The 20,556-nt window shown below is 47.7% G+C and overlaps 1 protein-coding gene across 18 annotated transcripts; it reads left to right on the top strand.

Moving 5' to 3' along the window:
* The first annotated feature begins 545 nt into the window (after nucleotides 1-545).
* Nucleotides 546-19,240, top strand: LOC104650375 (argininosuccinate lyase-like). Of its 18 annotated transcripts, none has more exons than XR_012516950.1 (10): nucleotides 546-877; nucleotides 1,485-1,670; nucleotides 3,182-3,265; nucleotides 5,262-5,385; nucleotides 6,509-6,586; nucleotides 7,465-7,611; nucleotides 8,084-8,164; nucleotides 8,869-8,983; nucleotides 9,147-9,210; nucleotides 13,715-19,240. XR_012516950.1 is itself a non-coding variant. In XM_074396748.1 (9 exons), the coding sequence occupies exons 2-8, from the start codon at nucleotides 1,629-1,631 to the stop codon at nucleotides 8,964-8,966; spliced, it is 633 nt and encodes a 210-aa protein (XP_074252849.1). In that variant the 5' UTR covers nucleotides 546-877; nucleotides 1,485-1,628; the 3' UTR covers nucleotides 8,967-8,983; nucleotides 9,079-19,240. The 18 variants fall into 18 exon arrangements, 8 of the variants coding, with proteins under 8 accessions (XP_074252849.1, XP_074252853.1, XP_074252848.1 ...); XR_012516948.1 differs by having other exon boundaries at nucleotides 12,405-19,240; XR_012516949.1 differs by having other exon boundaries at nucleotides 9,079-9,210.
* The last annotated feature ends 1,316 nt before the right edge of the window (nucleotides 19,241-20,556 follow it).

Below are 20,556 nucleotides of genomic sequence, written 5' to 3'. Positions count from 1 at the left end.
TCTACTAGCTGGGATTACAGGTGCACGCCACCACACCTAGCTATTTTTTTTTTTTTTTTTTTTTTAAAGTAGAGATCGGTTTTTGGCATGTTGGCCAGACTGGCCTCAAGTGATTCACCAACCTCTGCCTCCCAGAGTTGTTGGATTACAGGCGACAGCCACCGCGGCACCCGGCAGGCATGGAAGAGGTTCCGCTGGGGCCTGCTCAGAGGATTCGCGCTGGGGAAAGCGAGTGGAGGTGCTCCTTGAAGAAACTGGGGATTCCCAGATCTCAAGGGTTCTGTCCTGGCCTGCCGCCCTGGATCGTCCAGCCTGGGCGGGAGTGTGGAGAAGACCTCGCCCTTCTTGGCTGGGGCTGAGTGTGAGGGTCCAACTTCGCCAAAGGCCTAGCCCGGGGTTGCCAGCCCTTGGCCCCACCCAGCAGCGCCCGGCCCCGCCTCCCCTCCCAGACCTGGCACTTGCCCTCAACCAACATGGCGCTGCCGACCTCAGTACGTCAAGCGACACGCCCGCCAGCGTTCTCCAGCGTTTCCCTTATCCCCGCAGCCGGAAGCGGAGCGGCGGAGCGGGGAGCCTGGCTTCTGGCCGGCGGTCGTCTGGGCGGCGCCCGGGCCGCTGTTGTGTGGCTGCGCTGGCGCTGCAGGGCGGGATGCTGTATCCCCGGGAGAGCCGGTCGCGGGAGCGCAAGGAGCTGGACGGCTTCTGGAGCTTCCACGATAACTTCTCCCAGGATCAGTGGTAGCGGCGGCTGCTGCGGTACTCAGGAGAGGGCCGGGAGGCGCACGGAAGCCCGGCGGAGGGAGTGGGGGAGCCCGGGCCACCTCGCAGGCTCCTTACCCTGGGTGCCAGGTGGTTGGGAGCCCAGAGAAGGTTAAAGGTCAGTGGGGCTTGGGAGCGCGGGGTTGGGCGAGTGGGGCACGGAGGGGACCCAGGAGGACCGCGGGGGAGGAGGAGGAAGCGCCCCTGCCGAGCCCCCTCCCGAGGCGAAGGCTGAGCCCGGGCAGTGTCCTTTTTTTTAAATGTTTATTTTTAATTTTTAAAACATTTTTTGAGACTGGGCTTGGCTCTGTCGCCCAGGCTGGAGCACAATGGCACAATCCTAACTTCTGAGCTCAAGCGATTCTCCTGCCGCAGCCTTGCAAGTTAGCTGGGGCCTCCACGCCTGGCTAATTTTTTTAAAAAAATTCTTTTTGTTAGATATAGGGTCTCACTACTTTGCCCAGGCTGGTCTCTAACTCCTGGCCTCAAGCGATCATTTTATGTTGACCTTCCAAAACACTGATTACAGGCATGAGCCACCCAGACACTCCTCCAGCTAGTCGGGCTGGAGCCAGAGCAGCTTGCGCTGCACAGAACTGGACCCGAGGATGGGAAGGAGGGGACAGTTTAGACATCCCGAGGTCAGCTCTGCCAAGGCAGGAATGTACCTTGGTCCCAGATCTGTTTGGGGGCCTAGGAGCTGAGCTCCGCCCTTCTCTCCGCAGTCTGGCCCCACCCTGGACATGCAGGTTCTCTCCAGCTTCAAGAACATCTGCTAGGACTGGCGGCTATGGCATTTTGTCAGCTGGGTATGGTACATATAGGAAGTGACCCTGCCAGAGTGGTGGGCCCAGGACCTGTACACAAGAATGGTGCTGAGGATTGGCAGTGTCCACTCCTGTGCCATTGCGGTGAGTGCGGCCAGGAGCAGGTAGGGCAGGTGGGTGGGCGTGGCTGCTGAACAGCATGGGAGTCCCAGGTGCCACCCACAGCCTGTCTCCTGGGATGGGACGTTGGGGGGCCCTTCCTTGCTCTGTCCTGGAGGCTGTGCCCTGTGTAGGGGGATAGGTGGCCTACTCTACCCCATTGGGATGCCGTTCTTCCCATCTGGCTGGCAGGCCTCAGCTCTATGCTGCAGGATATGAGGGAGTGCCTGATAGCAGGGCCCCTCCTCATGCACTGACCTGCCACCCCTTCCCCATATCTCCGGTGTCTGCAGTGGGTGAATGGGGTCTATACGCTAGAGCATGGGGGGTTATCTCCCCTTCAAGGCCAACATCAGCAGCCTGGTCCAGGTGGGGCCCTTGCCCTCCCACCTCCCCATCACTATTGCCATCAACAACACACTCTGTCCACCCAGCCACCACGGATTGTCCGCTACATGACCGACACCTGCAAGTGGGTACCATCCTGCCTCCACCGCACGCCCCCACCTTCCCGCCCCACCCCGTGGTCTTCCTGCTAGGGACAGGGTTGCCTTCACAGAGTGGAGGGGCCTGGATCTGGGGAGCCCACAGACATGTGAGCTGAGGTTAAACAACCCACAGGAAGGGTCCAGCAAACCACAATTCTCCCACCCTAGATATCCCAAGGGTTACTTTGTCCAGAACACAGACTTTGACTTCAGCTCGGTGGGACTACAGCAGTCTGAGCTTCTGTTCACGACACTCACCACCTGCATCAGTGACATCACCATCACCACCAGTGGGGAGCAAGACAGTGGTGAGGGCTTCCAGTAGGATCCTTTCTCAGCGGGGCCCAGGATGGCTCTGTTTGTTGGAAAGGATGCTTTGTTCGAAAGCCCTCCCAGGAAAAAGGTTCTCCTAACATCTTTAAACTCTCACAGGTTCCCATCCGCCTACCAAGCTAAAATCCAGACTGTCTGAGCAGGCACCGGCTCCCAAAATCACCTGTGTGGTTGAGCTCACTTGGAGAAGAGGGGTCTTGCCTAAGGTCACACAGTTCAGGGTGGCAATCCTGTCCCTTCCCCATGCTGTCCTCACTCCAGCTTCCCTTGGTACACATAGTGCTCAAGGAACAGGCAGCTTACCAGGTATTCCCTTTGGCCCAAGCCCCACCCAAGGCCCCTCCCTGTGGCCCCAGACTCCCACCAAATCCCTGAGCAAATAGTACAGTATTGCCAGTCTATGGTTTCATGTTGAACTAATTATCTACTCAAGTGCTGCTTAACTCTGTGCCTTTGTGACTGCCTGTCTCCATCCTTTAATGACCCCTGATGCTCACATGGCTCATGAGTGAAGGTGTCCCCAACCGAGATGCCCCCTGCCAGGGTGTGCTTCCAGGACTCAGCTCCAGAACAGGGACATTCAACCATGAGGGATAGGGTGGGACCAGGGCAGCGGCTCTCCTGGCTCCTGATATCTGCTCACCTGACCCCCAGCATTCCTGCCACCTGCTATAGGTGACTGAGAAGTGGGCCGAGGACACCTTCAGACTAAACTCCAATGATGAGGAAATCCACACAGCCAGCGAGCACTGCCTGAAGGTATGACCCCTGTGGCCCCACCGCTTTTTGGCCTCCCATCTCCACCTGGCCCTGGGCCACTTTGAGCATTAGCACCATTGTTCTGTTTACTTTGCCATTGGCAGACAGCCGTGGATACCTCAGGACACGGGCCAGTTGTGGCTCATTCCTATAATCCTAGCACCTTGGGAGGCTGAGGTGGGAGGATCACTTGAGGCCAAGAGTTCGAGAACAGTCTGGGCAACATAACAAGGTTCCATAACTACAAAAAATTGAAAGAAAAACAACAACAGTAACAATAGGGCTAACAGAATTGGTGAAAGATTTGGGCAAGACTCGGGGCCCTGGGGTAGAGAGGGAGGTTGGCAGTGCTGATGAATGCTGCCCTGCCTGGATTGACTCTGCAGGCATTTCGACTGTGACCCTGGGCTTCCCTTCACCTCTAAGAGCTCGGCAAAACTGCTGGGAAGCTGCACACGGGATGCAGCCAGAACGACCAGGTGCCTCTAGCTCCTCCCCGCCCTGCTCCGTGCTGTCCCAGCCTTGGGGAGCCCAGGGGGCAGTTAGAGCTCAGCAGGGTCCTGGTTCCCCAGGGAAGCAACATTTCAGCCTCCCTGAGCATCACCTCCTGCTTGCACAGGTGGTCATGGACCTTAGGCTATGGATGCGGCTCCATGCTCTCCGGCCTCCTCTGGGAGCTCATCAGGACCATGGTGGATCTGACAGAGGTGTGAGTTCCCAAGGGACACCCAGGGGTCAGAGAGAGGTGTGATGGCAGCCTGAACAGCAGACTAGGTGGTAGGGGTTAATAGGGTGGGGCTGCTAGGCCCTGGGGGACAGGGGTATTGCAGAACTCTAGGATCAAGGCAGAGCAGCCAGAGTGGAACATTTCCTGTAGACCCCAATATTCCTATTCCAGTCTAGCTCAGCAGGCAGGGAGGACTCACCCTTCCTGGGGCCTGGTGTGGTGGCTCATGACTATAATCCCAGCACTTTGGGAGGCAGAGGCTGGTGGATCACCTGAGGTCAGGAGTTCTAGACCAGCCTGGCCAATATGATGAAACCCTGTCTCTACTAAAAATACAAAAATTAGCCAGACGTGGTGGTGTGCACCTGTAATCACAGCTGCTTGGGAGGCTGAGGCAGGAGAATCCCTTGAACTTGAAAGGCAGAGATTGCAGTGAGCTTCGACTGCTTCACTGCACTTCAGCCTGGGAGACGGAGTGAGACTCCGTCTCAAAAAATAAAAAGAGAACTCACCCTTTGCAGATTTGAGGGAAGGGAAACTAAGGCACTAGGTTGGCTGTGCCTGGAGCAGCCAGAGTCTTTCCCCACCCTGCCTGTGCCCCATGTCTCCCATATTCCGTGTCCCCACCCAGCCCATCTGTTGAAAGACAGAGTCAAAGACTACCTCCTGCTGGCCTCATCCCAGGCTTTGGCTTCTGGTGTCTTTGGGTCTGGGTTTGTTCCCTGCAGACCTGGAGGAGGAGCTGCCGAGGAGTCTCCACATGTTGTCAGAGATCCCTCCTCTTCGTCAACTCCCTGTGACCCCTGTTTCTCAGATTGGAGGGAAATAAGGGCACACAAATTGTCACCGTGGAGGTGGGGCAAGGCTGCTAGGAGGAACAGGAAGTGTCTGCTACTGAGTTCAGGGTTTCTTTAATTTACTTTTTTTTTTTTTTTTTTTTTTGAGACAGGGTCTTGCTCTTTTGCCTAGTCTGGAGTGCAGTGGTGCAATCTCACCTGCCTGCAAACTTGGCCTCCCCAGTTCAAGTGATTGTTGTGCCTCAACCTCGCAAGTAGCTGGGATTACAGGTGTGTGCCACCACATGCAGCTAATTTTTGTATTTTTTTTCAGTAGAGATGGGTTTTACCATGTTAGCCAGGCTGGTCTCTCGAACTCCTGAACTCAGGTGATATGCCTGCCTCAGCCAGCCAAAGTGCTGGGATTATTATAGGCATAAGCCACTGTGCCCAGCCTAATTCTTAAATTTTTAACTGTTTTTTTTTGAGACAGAGTTTTGCTCTTGTCACCCAGGCTAAAGTGCAGTGGCACTCAGCTCAGTGCAACCTCTGCCTCCCGGATTCAAGCAGTTCTCCAGCCTCAGCCTCCACAGTAGCTGGGACTACAGGGACTACAGGTACGTGCCATGCCCAGCTAATTTTTGTATTTTTTAGTAGAGACAGGGTATTACCATGTTGGCGAAGGTGTTCTCAATCTCCTGTTCTTGTGGTCCACCCACGTTGGCCTCCCAAAGTGCAGGGATTGCAGATGTGAGCCACCATGCCCAGCAAAATTTTTTCTTTTTAAATTGTCTTTAGAGACGAGCTCTTGCTCTGTCACCTAGGCTGAAGTGCAGTGGCTTGGTATAGCTCACTGCAGACTCAAACTGCTGGACTCAAATGATCCTCCCACCTCAGCTTTCTGAGTAGGTATGACCACAGGTGTTCACTACACCCTGCGAAGTTTTTACATTTTTTGTAGTAATGGGTTCTCACTATGTGGCCCAGTCTGGTTGAACTCCTGGCCTCAAGTGATCCTACCCTTTTGGCTGGGATTACAGGCTTGAGCCACCGTGCCTGGCCTTGAGTACAGAATTTCTTTAGCGGGTGACGAAAATGTTCTAAAATTGGTGATGGATGTACACTAAAGTGTAAACTTCAAATGGATAAATTGTATGTGAATGATATCTTAGCAAAATTGATTTATTTAAAACAACAACAGGCTGGGCGAAGTGGCTCATGCCTGTAATCCCAGCACTTTGGGAGGCCGAGGTGGGTGGATCATCTGAGGTCAGGAGTTCAAGACCAGCCTGGCCAATATGGTGAAACCCTGTTTCTACTAAAAATACAATAAATTAGTAACTTGAATGAGGGGCAGGGTGTCCCACCTGCTCCGAGCAGCTCTTTTTGAGCCCCGACTATTTCTGAGGTCCTCAAACGAAACCTCCCAAGTCATACCCAACATGGGCCACCTCCCCTGTTCTAGCCCCTGATGGGAGATCCTGAGTGACAGAGACTCAGGCTTTGGGTGTTCCTTACCCCAGGAGCCCCATAGCTCAGGCCCAGTATGTGGTTCACACAGCCCCATTTCGTCCTCTTTTTCCCTTGAGAGCGATTTGTGCCTGGGAGATCCTGGATCCCTCATTCAGGTGCAGTGCTGTAGGGCAACACTTCCCAGCGGTGATGCATGCCTGCAGGGTCCCAGTGTCACCAGCAGGCCTTCACCCAGCCTCCACCTGAGTCCCTGCTTCTCTCCCATAGGGAATATGACGTCCTCTTCCCAGGGTACACCCACCTGCATAGGGCCCAGTCTCTTCACTGGAGCCTCTGGATTCCGAGGTGAGGTGGGTGAGGTACAGGGGCCATGCTGGAGGGGAGGACCCTGGCTGCCCTGACCCTCCTGCCCCTGGCTTCCAACAACCGTGCCAAGGTGCTGACCCTAGACTCTGAGTGGCTGCTGGCGGTGTGGAAATGGATTGGTGTCCTGCCCCGGGGAGGTTGGTGAGGCTCCATTTCCCTAAGGGCCTGGTGGGGGAGGCTGCTGCATAGCCTTAGGGATTCAGGCATGAGCTGTGAAGGGCAGAGAGGGATAGAAAATCGGATTATCTGCTCAGAGGGGGACCCTGCATGGAGCCCTAGTGATAAGGGTCCTGCACCCAAGGTGATTCAGTGCTTGGGGATAAGTGTTCTGGGGACATTAGGGGAAAAGTGTTGTGCACCCAAGGCAGCTGGGCCAGGGAAGAGGCTGAGCTTCAGGCGGTTGTGCTGGCAACTAGGATTTCATTCGTGTGTGTGTGTGTGTGTGTGTGTGTGTGTGTTTGTGTGTGTTTGTGTGTGTCAGGGCTGCCTGCCAGGAGCCCTGGTCACCATGAATCCCTGTCCCTGCAGTGGGGCCATTTCAGGCAATCTCCTGGGTGTGGACGGAGAGCTGCTTTGAGCAGGTGAGATACCCTGCCCCTCCTCCCTAGGGAGAGTCACCCTCAGCACCCACCAGGACATGCAGACACACCAGAGGGAAGGGATCTGTGGCCCCTGGTGAAACCATCATTCATTGCCTATGGGCACTGAGCTTATCCAGGCCAGAGGTCACCCATGGCAGGGGTGCCTGATACCCAGAGAGTAAGGGCTCCTACATCCCTCCTGAGACTGTGGAAAAGATGCCTCCCCCCAGCTCCCACCCCACCCACCCTGATCATCTTCCCTGATCCTCTTTCCAGGGGGAGGGGGCCAGGCAACCTGGTTAGGGGAGAGGAGGCCGCTCCCTGTTCTCCAGCCCAGCCCTGCTTCCTCCCAACACCCAGAACTCAACTTTGGGCCCATCACTCTTAACAGCATGGATGCCACCAGTGAGCATAATTTCGTGGGTGAGTCTAGGGGAGCCAGTCCCCTGCCCTGTGCCTCACTTCTGTCCTCCAGCCTGGCTTCTCTCCAGTCTTCTCCTACCCCTGTATGGTCAGACTGGTTGTGGTGATGATTGTACACTAAAGTGTAAACTTTAAATGAGTAAATTGGTCAGGGCACAGTGGCTCATGCCTGTAATCCCACCACTGGCCAACATGGTGAAACCCCATTTCTACTAAGAATGCAAAAGTTAACCGGGTGTGATGGTGGGTGCCATAGCTACTTGGGAAGCTGAGGCAGGAGAATCGCTTGAACTCAGGAGGCCAAGGCTGCAGTGAGCTGAGATCACACCAGTACACTCCAGCCTGGGCGACAAGAGTGAAACTTTATCTCCAAAAATAAAATAAAAATAAATAAATGGGTAGATTGTATATGAATGATACCTCAGTAAAGCTGGTTTATCTCATTTTTTGTTTTGTTTTGCTCTGTTGCCAGGCTTGTGCAGTGGCACGATCTCGGCTCACTGCAACCTTCACCTCCTGGGTTCAAGTGATTCTCCTGGCTCAGGGACTACAGGTGCATGCTACCACACCCGGGTAATATTTTTGTAGTTTTAGTAGAGATGGGGTTTCACCATGTTGGTCAAGGTGGTCTGGATCTCCTGACCTCATGATCCACCCACCTTGGCCTCCCAAAGTGCTGGAATTACAGGAGTGAGCCACCACACCCAGCCAAAGCTGGTTTATTTAAAACAACAACAATAACAAAAAACAGGCTAGGTGCAGTGGCTCACATTTGTAATTCCAGCACTTTTGGAGGCCAAGGCAGGAAGATTGCTTGAGCCCAGGTGTTTTAGGCCAGCATGGGCAACATAGCAAGACCCCATCTTTACTCGAAATGAGTATTTAGGTCGGGCACAGTGGTTCACACCTCTAATCAGGAACTTTGGGAGGCCAAGGCAGGTGAATCACGAGCTCAAGAGAGCGAGACCACCCTGGCCAACACGGTGAAATCCCGTCTCTAATAAAAATAGAAAAATTAGCTTTCCATGGTGTCAGCTACTCAGGAGGCTGAAGCAGGAGGATTGCTAGAACCTGGGAGGTGGAGACTGTAGTTAGCTGAGATCTCACCACTGCACTCCAGCCTGGCAACAGAACAGACTCCATCTGAAAAAAAATGAAAATTTAGCCAGGTCCCCCGACCACCTCTTACTCCCTCTGCGGTCAGGCTGGGTGAGTACCGGCAAGGCTTGGTGACTGGGAACCTTTTCTTTCTTGCAGCTGAGTTCCTGTTCTGGGCTTCATTCTGTATGACCCATCTCAGCAGGATGGCCAGGGACCTCATCCTCTACGGCACCAAGGAATTCAGCTTCGTGTAGCTCTCAAATGCCTACAGGTAAGCCCTGAGCTGCCACTTCCACCTGCCCCTCCCAGACTTTGTGTTCCCCAACCCCCTTAGGCATGGCTTCCTTCCTCCCTGCCTTCTGCCAGACCTGGCCAGTGAGCTGCTGGACCAGCCAAGGGCCCAGCCCCTTCAGTGCCTGCATCTCTGTCTGCAGCTCCAGAAGCAGCCTGATGCCTCAGAAGAAAAACCCTGACAGCTTGGAGCTGATCTGGAACAAGGTGGGGTGTGTGTTTGGGCAGGTGAGCAGGGCAGGGAGAAAGGAAGGGTGGATGTGAGGTCCCCAGGGTTAGGATTCTGGGTCCAGCCCTCGTGCCTCCCTCTTATTGCAACATGCCGTGCTCCTGATGACCCTCAAGGGACTTGCCAGCACCTACAACAAAGACCTACAGGTGTGAGGCTGGAGACAGTGGCTGGGGGAGGCCTGCCTGCCTACACACCATGTGCCAATTCTCGGGGCTCTGGCACACCCAGGCAGGGGCCCCCAGGATTGCCGTACCTACTCCCATCCTGTGCACTCAGCCCCATCTGTGGCTGGTTTTAGAGCTCTCGGCCCTTCCTTTGGGTACTGAGTATTCTTCCCATGGAAGGCAGTGGGGGTGCCTCCTTGTGGGGTGGGGCTGTGTGGACCCTGGGTACCAAGGGGCTGCTGGGCCCTCACCTCCTGCCATGTATCTCCCAGGAGGACAGGAAAGCTTTGTTTGAAGTGTCAGACACCATGAGTGCTGTGCTTCAGATGGCCATTGGCGTCATCTCTACACTGCAGGCCAGACCACACCCACCTGCCTCTCCTTCCCTAGGTCCCAGGCACTGGGGTGGGCTTGCCAGGAGGGTGGCCTTGGGAGGAGGGAGGAGGGGCTGGAGTACCTGGGCAGGGAAGCAGAGGTGTGCTCACTCCTGCTCCTGGGGAACAGGGAAGGGACAGAAACTCCTGCCATGCAATGGAAGTAAATGAGACTCAAGGGACCTGGGACCTGTCAACTGACCCAACCAGAATCCTTTTAAAAAAGAAAATTTATATAAAAGGTTGGCATGGTGGCTCACACCTGGAATCTCACACTTTGGGAGCCTGAGGCAGGTGGAGCACTTGAGTTCAGGATTTTGAGACCAGCCTGGCCAACGCGGTGTAATCATGTCTCTTAATAAAAATACAAAAATTAGCTGGGTGTGGTGGCCCACACCTGTAATCCCAGCTACTTAGGAGGCTCAGGTAGGAGAATTGTTTGAACCCGGGAGATGCAGTGAGCCGAGATCATGCCACTGCATTACAGCCTGGACGACAGAGTGAAACTCCCATCTTCAGATATGTAAATTAATTAATTAAATATCTTTAAAAAATTATTTTTTAGAGGCAGGGTGTCTGTTTGTCACCCAGACTGGAGTGGAGTGGTTCAGCCATAGCTTACTGCAGCCTCAAACTCCTGGGCTCAAATGTCCTCCTACTTCAATCTCCAAAGTAGCTGGGACTGCAGGTGTGCACCACCACACCTGGCTAATTTTTTGATTTTTTTGTAGAGACAGGTTCTTCCTGTGTTGCCCGGGCTGGTCTCAAACTCCTGGCCCCAAGCCATCCTTCCACTTTCATCTCCCAAAGTGCAGGAATTACAGGCGTGAGCCACTTTGCCTCACTCATTTCTTTTAAAATCAATTATTATGGGAATTTCTGTCTATAACAGCTAGAAAATGCAGAATGAACCCTATGTATTGATACCCAGCTTCAACAATAATCAGCTCATGAACATTCTGGCTCTAGCTGTCTTTACCCACAGCCCAACCCTGCTGTAATCCCAGCACTTTTGGAGGCCAAGGCGGGTAGATCACCTAAGGTCAGGAGTTTGAGGCCAACCTGACCAACATGGTAAAACCCCATCTCTACTAAAGTGCAAAAAAATTATCTGGGCCTGGTGGTGCATGCCTGTAGTCCCAGCTACTTGGGAGGCTGAGGCAGGAAAATCACTTGAACCCAGGAGGTGGAGGTTGCCTTGAGCCAAGATTACATCATTGTACTCCAGTCTGGACAATAAGAGCTAAACTCTGTCTTAATAATATTAAGGCTGGGCACAGTGTCTCATGCCTGTAATCCTAGCACTTTGGGAGGGCCAGGTCACACAGCTCATGGTAGGACCTCCAGTCATTAAATGTACCCAGCATAACAGACACTACTGAGTCGTTCACCGATGACCAGAAGTGAAATGTGGAGCCCAGACCTTCAAAAGGCTGGGATGGCACTGAAAGGAAAAAGAGGAATAGTGTATGCTATAGACTGAATGTCTCCATCAAAATTCATGTTGAATCCTAATCCCCAATGTAATGGTATCTGAGATGAGGACTCTTTGTGAGGTGATTACAGCTATCGAGGGAGGAGTCCTCATGAATCGGATTAGTGCCTGGTAAAAGAGGCCCTAGAGCAGGCGTCTCAAAGTTTTTACACAGGGGGCCAGTTCACTGTCCCTCAGACCATTGGAGGGCCGCAACGTACTGTGCTCCTCTCACTGACCACCGATGAAAGAGGTGTCCCTTCCTGAAGTGTGGCGGGGGGCCGGATAAATGGCCTCAGGGGGCCACAGTTTGGGGACGCCTGCCCTAGAGTGTTCTCTCACATCTTCTACCACCTGAGAACACAGCAAACAGGCACCATCTAGGAATCAGGGAGCAGGGCTTCCCCAAACAAACCTTTCTGAACCTTGACCTTGGGCTTTCAGCCCTCAGAATTGTGAGAAATAAATTTCTGTGGTTTATAGCCACCCAGTCTATGATACTCAGTTATATCAGCCCGGACAGACTAGGATAGTACAGTAGCTTTCAAGGGCAACAGGGTCAAGGGGAAGGAGGACTGACTTTATTTGTTAAAGATGTCAGCAACTGGCCGGGCACAGTGGCTCATGCTTATAATCCCAGCACTTTGTAAAGCCAAGGGGGCAGATCACCTGAGGTCAGGAGTTTGAGACCAGCTTGACCAAAATGGTGATAACAAAAAAATTAGCTGGTTGTGGTGGTGCACACCTGTAATCCCAGCCACTCGGGAAGCTGTCGTAGGAGAAACACTAGAACCTGGGAGGCAGAGGTTGAAGTGAGGGAGGTTGCAGTGAGGTGAGATTGCATCACTGCACTCTAGCCTGGGTGATAGTGACTCTGTCTCAAAAAAGATGTCAGCAACTTAAGTATTTTATAGGCAGGGCAGAGGGGACCAATGAAAAAGAGTAGGACATCCTGATCTGAGGGGAGGGTTTGGCTCAGGAGGGAGAAAGTACACGTCTTCCTTGGATACTGGAAGGGAATGTGTTGCTGATGAAAACTCCAAAGGAAGAAAAGGTACGTGGAGGATGCTTCATCACTGGGTTTGAGTTTTTTAATGAAATTGGTGAGGAAGACATCTGCACAGAATCTGAAAAATAATGAATGCATGATACCTTAGGGCACTAGAAAAGGCACTGCATCTGACCTTCAGGGAAGCTGATCTGAGAGGCATGTGGGACGTCTTGGTGTGGGGATCTGTGTGGAGATGCGTCTGGAGACAGTGAGTCTTACTTCCTGACTTTGTAACCATGCAGCTCAGCAGTCTCTGCGAGTCAGCTCCCTGCAATTTGCTTTCCAGGTACTGCTCTCGGGCGTTAAGACTTCCACAATGGGAAAGATAAAAGAAATACATTTTAATTTGTAAGAAAATGAAGTATTCAAAAATAAAATCACCTGCTCTATCCAGGGTATCATTTGCTTTCCAGCCTGTCTTAGCAGTTACAGAGGATAACTGCTAAGCACACTTGACTCATTCATTTGAAGATTTCATGTAAGCACAATTGACAACCCATCTTAAAAAAAATCTTGAGATAAAAGTATTTAATTTCTTGACTAAATTCAGCTTTCAGAAGGCATCAGTGATTCTGTTGATGGCGATTGAGAAGGTTAATATGTAGATGTTTTCTTGGCATGTGAGAGACAGGTGTGTGTTGGTGGGAGCAGCATGTGTATGTGGAAGGAGAGCTGGAGTCCCAGGCCACCACACTGCTTGGGCTGGTAACAATACAATGTGTTGATAACTGCCATCTGTGCTTCTATCAAATTAAACCTGAAGTGTCTTTCTCTTTTCATTTGAAATAACTTTGCTCTTTCTTTGCTTATGCCATTTAAAGTGAGATTTGTACCAAAGTGTTAAAATGCATTTAGTGTAATCCTTACTAACATGAATATATACATTACAGTCCTTCATTTAATCATATCTTTAAGTCTTTTTAGTAACAGTATACTCTTGCACTGGAAATCTTTCAGCTGACTCTTCAATCTTTATCAAGTTTTCAGTTCATTAGTCTGTTTAATCTCTTATGCCACGTTTACACTTTTTATGCATTTAGACTATCAGTTAATAACCATTGAGAAATATAATTATTATAATTGTTACATTGAATTCAGAAGAGTGACACATATTTAATATTACATTCTATAAAAAATCCTAAGCTTAATTTCAGGAAGGATTGGGTTTTATTCTTATAAGTGTGTACAATTAGTCAAAACACCCCCCACCCCAATCCCTTATCAAAATCAATGTTCGTAAACCGACAGGTGAGTTTTTTGTGTGCCCAGCAGATGCTTATATGACCATGGGCAGAAATGATCACAGGAATAACTCACCCATCCAGCTGAACTGTGGAGATGTTTTAAATGTTTGGTAGAGATCCTGCTATTCATGTAGCTGTGGAGTGACTTGGCTAACTGACATCTTTTCTTTAGGAATCATGGAGCACGCAACACATCCCGGTGCTGTTCTCAGCTTTCTGTGGCCTCTTGGTCACCCTTTCCTACCATCTGAGCTGGCAGAGCAGTGACCCATCTGTGTTCATATGAGTGATCTATGGCTTTGCTCTGTCATCACTGAGCAGGGGGCATGGTTCCCTCAGCTTTGTGCCCTGACTGAGGTGAGGAGATGGCAAATCACTGCCCATTGTGATTTGACTCTCATTATTAAACTACCTGGTCGTTCACCAGAGGAGGGCAGGAGAAATACAGGACCAGCCAGAAACTAATAACAGTTAACAGTGAACATCTGGCAAATATTTTAGCTTTGCTGATTTGATTTTGGAGTAAAATGAACAGTGGCAGGAACAGACAACCAATAGCACCCAATCCCTGTTGTGGCTTTCCGCTGGGTGAGAAGGTACCACCTCAACGGTACCCTCTCTAGATCCATTAAGCTGCATGCCTGCATTTACTCTAGGCAGTTGCCTGTGGAGACTAAACCAGCACCTCTGAAAGGAGGTGTTTTGTTGTGATGGTGGTTCTCAATTTAGCAAACACCCTCTGGATTTAAAGTGAGATTTGCACCAAAGTGTTAAAATGTATTTAATGTGATCCTTACTAATGTGAATGTATACATTACAATCTTCCCTTTAATCGTATCTTTAAGTCTTTGGTAACGTGTACTCTGGCACTGGAAATCTTTCAAGTGATGCCAGAGTGAGTTTCAGATACTGACAGTAGCATCTTATGTAATGTTTTTAAATTTATGAAAGATTTTGATTTAAGATAACCATATTTTGGAGGACCAGAGACACCATAATCTTAGGCTATTAGGTGCGGCAGTATCAAAGGCATGAAAAATGGAAAAAAGAAAAGTTAAATGGTTCTCACAGTTTTTAGTGTCAATTGTATTACTGCAGTGTTCACTTTCTGCTGCTAATTTTTTGTGAAGATGAAGCCCTAGTAGGCTGGCAGAGTTGGAGGACCGTTCCCTTGTCCCACTGCTGACAGTAGAGGGTGATGCTGCTGATGCTGCTAAGGTACTTGACTACTCTCATTAGGGTGAAATTTACAAATCAAAACCCTATCTTTATGATCACTTGAACGTGCACCTCTTTTTATTATAAATTTTTAAATGAAGAGAGCACTTGCTTTTGTCATGTGTGGGCATGAGATCTAAGGTGAAGTTATTTACCAAAAGCACTGTCCCAGGAATGTCTTTGATAAAGTAAAACCTATGTGTTTTTCCAGTTTCAGGTCCTTCATCCAATGCAGACTGTTTCCTAAATTTTTACATCAAAATCTGGAAGAGTCAGCTGCTGACCCTCTCCCCAGGAAGATGAAAGATTTGGTGGTGAGACATTTGCATTGTGTCATGTAGTATAGGAGGACCTCATCTTTTCAGGAGAGCTCAGGCTCTCAATGGGGCTCTAGGCAGGTGGACATAAGAAGGACTAGGACGGAAAGAGACACCTCAGCTTGGTACCTGGCACACTGGGCTGTTGAGCTGCCTGCCAGGTGCAGCCCTTTAGAGCATCTTGATGGTGGCTGTTATGCACACCTGGCATGGGTGCTTGGGTGTCCCTTAGTTGGCTGCATTTTGCCAGGATAGTCACATGAGTCACATTCAGTCAGTTTTGCCTATTGCTGGCACCAAACAGCAGATGGGCTCTGCACAAATGAAAGCTTGTCAGATAAATGTTTAGCCAACCCGCCTTCCTGATATGGTCCACATGCAACTCATCTCCATAGCTTCTCCCCTCAGCACCACACTGAGTTCAGAGCACTCTTTCAAAGTTGCTGTCTGCACAGCCATTGCTTGGGCTTTAGACTTAGGGCTGGGTCACAGAGAAGCGAGTAACCATACTGTGGGGAGCACGGGAGAAGAAAAGGAAGGAGGAGAGGGAGACAGAAGAGAATCCTACAGCTATAAAATGATAACACTTCCTTGTTCACCAGGAAAATGGCTCTGGACAGCTTCAAACTTTTTTTTTTTTTTTTTTTTTTTTTGAGACAGTGTCTTGCTCTGTTGCCAGGTGCCAGGCTAGAGTGCAGTGGTGCAATCTCGGCTCACTGCAGCCTCCGCCTCCCAGGTTCAAGCAATTCTGCCTCAGCCTCCTGGGTAGCTGGGACCACAGGCGCACACCAACACACCCAGCTAATTTTTTTGTATTTTTACTAGAGACAGGGTTTCATCATGTTGGCCAGGATGGTCTCAATCTCTTTACCTCGTGATCTGGCCACCTCAGCCTCCCAAAATGCTGGGATTACAGGCTTGAGCCACTGCACCCGGCCCAAACATTCTTTTAGCAAATGTAGTTTCTTTGGTATCAACTTACAAATATTCATATGTCGAAAAACAATGCTCATTAATTGTGTAAGCTCCCATACAGCTGAGTATTGAGCTTGGAGCTGTCTGATGTCCTTGACTCACACTTTTCCTTGGTTTCTTAGGAATGACAGATAAAAGGAAAAGGGAATAATCTGTTGATTCAACCAGGACTGCATCTCATTTGTCTTGATATACATAGAGCCAGTGCATGGTGTTCTAGTGGGTGCTCAGTACAGTTCATGGAATTTAGACGAGTTTAATTGCGGTCTGCCATTTCAAGGCAATGTAGGGGACTCATAGCCAACATGATAGCCTTTAAAAAAATTCATACTCAGCTTTTATGCCTTTAAGTGTGGTCACAATTTAAGCTAATATATTAAGGCTTTTTTCCACCCTAAGGAAAGGAATCAAAGGACAAATCACTTAATATCAGTAAAGGCATAGTTTATGAATTTTAAGAGCAGAGATACATTTAAAAGCAAGTTAAAAGTCAAAGCAGCTAGGCCTGATGAGATGGCAGCTGAAAAAAGAAATATTTGACATAAGCTAGCATCCTCAACCATACCGCTAATATTTATGCCCAGAGACTTATAGGGAGAAGGTCAAACTGACATTCCCACAATACTTTGTGAAAGCTGTAGGGTGGTCCAGAGTCTACCCAAAAGTCTCCCCTTGGATGTCTGAAAAACTGTGCCCTTCAGTCTTCCTTGATTTCATGACTAATGAAGATTCATCTCTGCTTTCTGATTTATTGTAGCTAAAAATAATGTACGAATTACAAAGAAATTTGCCCAACACAGGTCGATGCTATTTCATTGGTATAATTAGATGTGATGGGTTAGGTTTCTGCCTCCCTTGGTTTTTATACCCTTTGAAATGCTTTGTACAGTGTGGAGCGCTAAATCACCTAACATAACTTGTTAGGTGATTTAATAAGATATTTGTGTTCATTTCTCTGAAAAGTCCCTGGCCTAATTATAATATTTTAATAGCTGTATCACATTCAGCTTTTAGAGCTTGATACATGATACGTTCTGCAACACAAGGCAAGCATAACACCCCCCTCCTCGTTGTCTCTGATTTTGTTTCTCTGTATCTCTTTCCACCTCATATTTTCTTTCTCTTTTCTTAAATATTAGTTTGTATGAGAAGCCCTTAGGGAGCCTCATTAGATGCCAGTTCTCTAGCCCTCCCTCTCCCATTCTGATTCATTTGGCCTGTCATAGGGTCTGAGGATTTTCATTTTAACAAGAATGTTCACCCAGGTGATTCTGTTTAGGTGATCCACATATTGTACTTCAAGAAACATTGATCTAGAAACAGAGATATACCAATGGGCCTATACATTTGCCTATGAGCAAGATAAGTTATGCATACAAAGTTTATCACCCAAATCTATTACTGAATAAAAGATATAAACTTTCTACTAGCGGTTTGCCTGGATAGTCATTTTCTATATGTCTTATTAGTACAGACAGTAAGTTTGTGTTTGTTTTCTGTTTTTTGTTTGTTTGTTTGTTTGAGACAGAGTCCACTCACTCTGTTGCCAGGCTGGAGTGCAGTGGTGTGATGTCTGCTCACTGCGACCTCTGTCTCCTAGGTTCAAGTGATTTTCTTGATTCAGCCTCCCAAGTGACTAAGATCATAGGCACATGCCACCATGCACAGCTAATTTTTGCATTTTTAGTAGAGATGGGTTTCACTAAGTTGTCCAGGATGGTCTCAATCTCTTGACCTCGTGCTCTGCCTACCTCAGCCTCTCAAAGTGCTCACAGCCCAGACTGCAAGTTCTTAACTTTCACATCTTTATGATTTTCAACTGGAAACACCTGATGGCAGAAATAAACATGAATTCTCTCTACAAGATTCCCTTATTGAAGTGTTTCCCAAACCAGTTTTTTTTAGGGAAAATGCAGAGCTTACTATAAAAAATTCTTTAACCTATACATGGAAATAAGGAACCAGCAGAAACAAGTCTATAACTACTTCAGATGTTGGAGGTATCAGACACAGATTTTAAAACAACTATACTTACTCTTAAGTAAAAGACAAATTTTAAAATTTATAGACCATAGAAAATATTTAAAACAATCCAGCAGGTTTGAAAGCCAAATAGAATTTTCAAAACAAGCAAACAAGTGAATCAATTGAAATATACACCACCACACCACCCCACACATAGGAGGTTAGATACATCTGAAGAGAGAATTAGTGAACTGAAAAATAGAGAAGAAAATATTCAGAACATAACACCAATTGGCAAAAAAAAAAAAAGTATGAAAGAGAAATTGATAGATTGAGAAGATTTAAAATATATCTAATCTGAATCCCTAGAAAACGAGAGACTGAAGCATAATCAATATTTGGTGAGATAGTATCTCAAAGTTTACCAGAATTGATGAAAGACACTTATCTTGAGATTCAGGAATTTCAGTGAATCACAAGTAGGGTAAATTAAAGAAGGAAGAATCCACACCAGCCAAGCCATAGAAACTGCAGTATGCCAAGCACACAGACCAACTTAAAGCAAGTAAACAGAATGAACAGATTACATTCAGATGAATGACAGACTGCAAGCTCCCTTATCAGGAGCCGTCATGGAAGCCAGAAGACAGTTCTTTGATACACTTAATGATGTGTAAAGAAAGTAACTACCAAGCTAGAAGTTTACTCCTACTGAAAGTATCTTTTAAGGATAAAGGCAAAATAAATTTTAGAAAAATAAAAGCTCAGAGACCCTCATTACATGTAATCTGAAGGTATTTTTCAGTAGAAAGTGATCTTGTACAAGTAATTTGAGGAGAAAAGACAAAAATGAAAAAAATGATCTTGGATGGAAGGTCTGATTTGCAAGTGAACAAAAAGAAAAGGTGGCAGGTACATTGGCAAATCTGAATAAATATTAGCTGCATTAAACCATGATAAGTCTATATAGTTGGCTTTAAAATATAAAGTAGATTAGCCGGGCATGATGGCACGCACCTGTGGTCCCAGCTACTTGGGAGGCTGAGGCAGAAGAATCGCTTGAACCCAGGTGGCGGAGGTTGCGGTGAGCTGAGTTTGCACCACTGCACTCCAGCCTGGTGACAGAGCAAGACTCTGTCTCAACAATATGTGTGTGTGTGTGTGTGTGTGTGTGTGTGTGTGCTCTCATATATATATGTGTGTGTGTGTGTGTGTGTGTGTGTGTGTATAAAGTAGAATTAAAATACATGACTATAATAACATACAAGTTTCGACAAGAGGAGAAATGAACTTCAAGTCGTCAGAGGTCTTAGCAATGTCCAAGAGAAGAATAAAGGTAAAGATTGAATGTCCCTAATCCAAAAATTCAAAACCTGAAATGCTTCAAAATCCAAAACATTTTGAGCACCAATGTGACATGCAAAGGGAGTATTTCGGATTTCTGATTTTCGGATGAGGGCTGCTCAGCCTGTACCATTAACTTCAGTTTGTGATAAATTAGGTACGCATGTTGGGATGTTTTGTGCAACTACTAAAGGAATAGAAACAAAGCATGTAGGTTCCAATTCCAAACAGAAGGAAAAAATGGAAAACTAAAAAATAGAAGTTATTCATAAATAACAAAATGAAATTGGACTACTATGTCATACTATACTTAAAAGCCATTCCAGGTAAATTATAAGCCTCAATATGAGAAAATAAAACCTGAAAGCACTTAGAGTCACAATAATTGAAACTTTCATGATATCAGTATAGAAAGTGATTTCTTAAAACACAAAGTTCAAATTTATTAAAATTATGACGATTTATTATTTTAAATTAGAAAAGCAACTAGTGTCTCCATGAATATTAAATTCCTCTAAGTCTATGAGAAAATCGTATCTCTCCATTGAAAATAGGCAGAAGAACTATGCATACACTTCACAAATGAGGAAATATAAGTGGCCAAAAAACGTGAATATATGGTCAATTTCATTAATGATTAGAAAACTCCAAGTTGAAATCACACTGACTTACTATTTCAAAACTACCATACCAAGAAAAGTAAAGTTCTCACAATATTAAGTGGTGAGAAGTGTAGAGCAAGAGAATTCTCATGTATTGCTGGTGTGAGTGTAATTTAGTATGCACATTTTGGAAAAAAGTTTGGTTACATAAAGTTTAAGATATGAGTAGACTGCAGCCAGCAATTCTACTCCTAGGTACTTATTCTGGAGCAGATCTTGCACATTTGCACCAAAATACGCATACAAAATTGTTCATAATAGCACTTGTTCATGGAAGTGCCAAATGAGTAGTCTGTAGCAAAGAAATGAACTTATTACAGTTAAATGCAATGCATGGGTGAATCTTAACCACATAATGGTGAGCAAAGGAAGCATGACACAAAATAATGCATATAGTATGGTACAATACTTTGGGTAAACATGGACAAAATTAAATAGCTTACAGTTGAATATTTAAGTCCTAAGTAGAGAAATCATTTTTTTTTTTTAGGCAAGAAAATGATTTTCACCAGTCAGGATTGTTTATGGGAACC

Source organism: Saimiri boliviensis, chromosome 3 (genome assembly GCF_048565385.1).
Source record: "Saimiri boliviensis isolate mSaiBol1 chromosome 3, mSaiBol1.pri, whole genome shotgun sequence".
NCBI classification, from domain to species: Eukaryota; Metazoa; Chordata; class Mammalia; order Primates; family Cebidae; genus Saimiri; species Saimiri boliviensis.
Note: the sequence above shows the minus strand (reverse complement) of the source record. Positions and strands in the feature narration are given on the sequence as shown.

Coding starts and splice junctions, on each gene's coding strand:
- LOC104650375 (XM_074396747.1), top strand. CDS start 1,629: ATGGTGCTGAGGATTGGCAGTGTCCACTCCTGTGCCATTGCG. Junction 1,671..3,181: donor TCCACTCCTGTGCCATTGCG/GTGAGTGCGGCC, acceptor CACCTGCTATAG/GTGACTGAGAAGTGGGCCGA. Junction 7,612..8,083: donor CAGTGAGCATAATTTCGTGG/GTGAGTCTAGGG, acceptor CTCTGTTGCCAG/GCTTGTGCAGTGGCACGATC.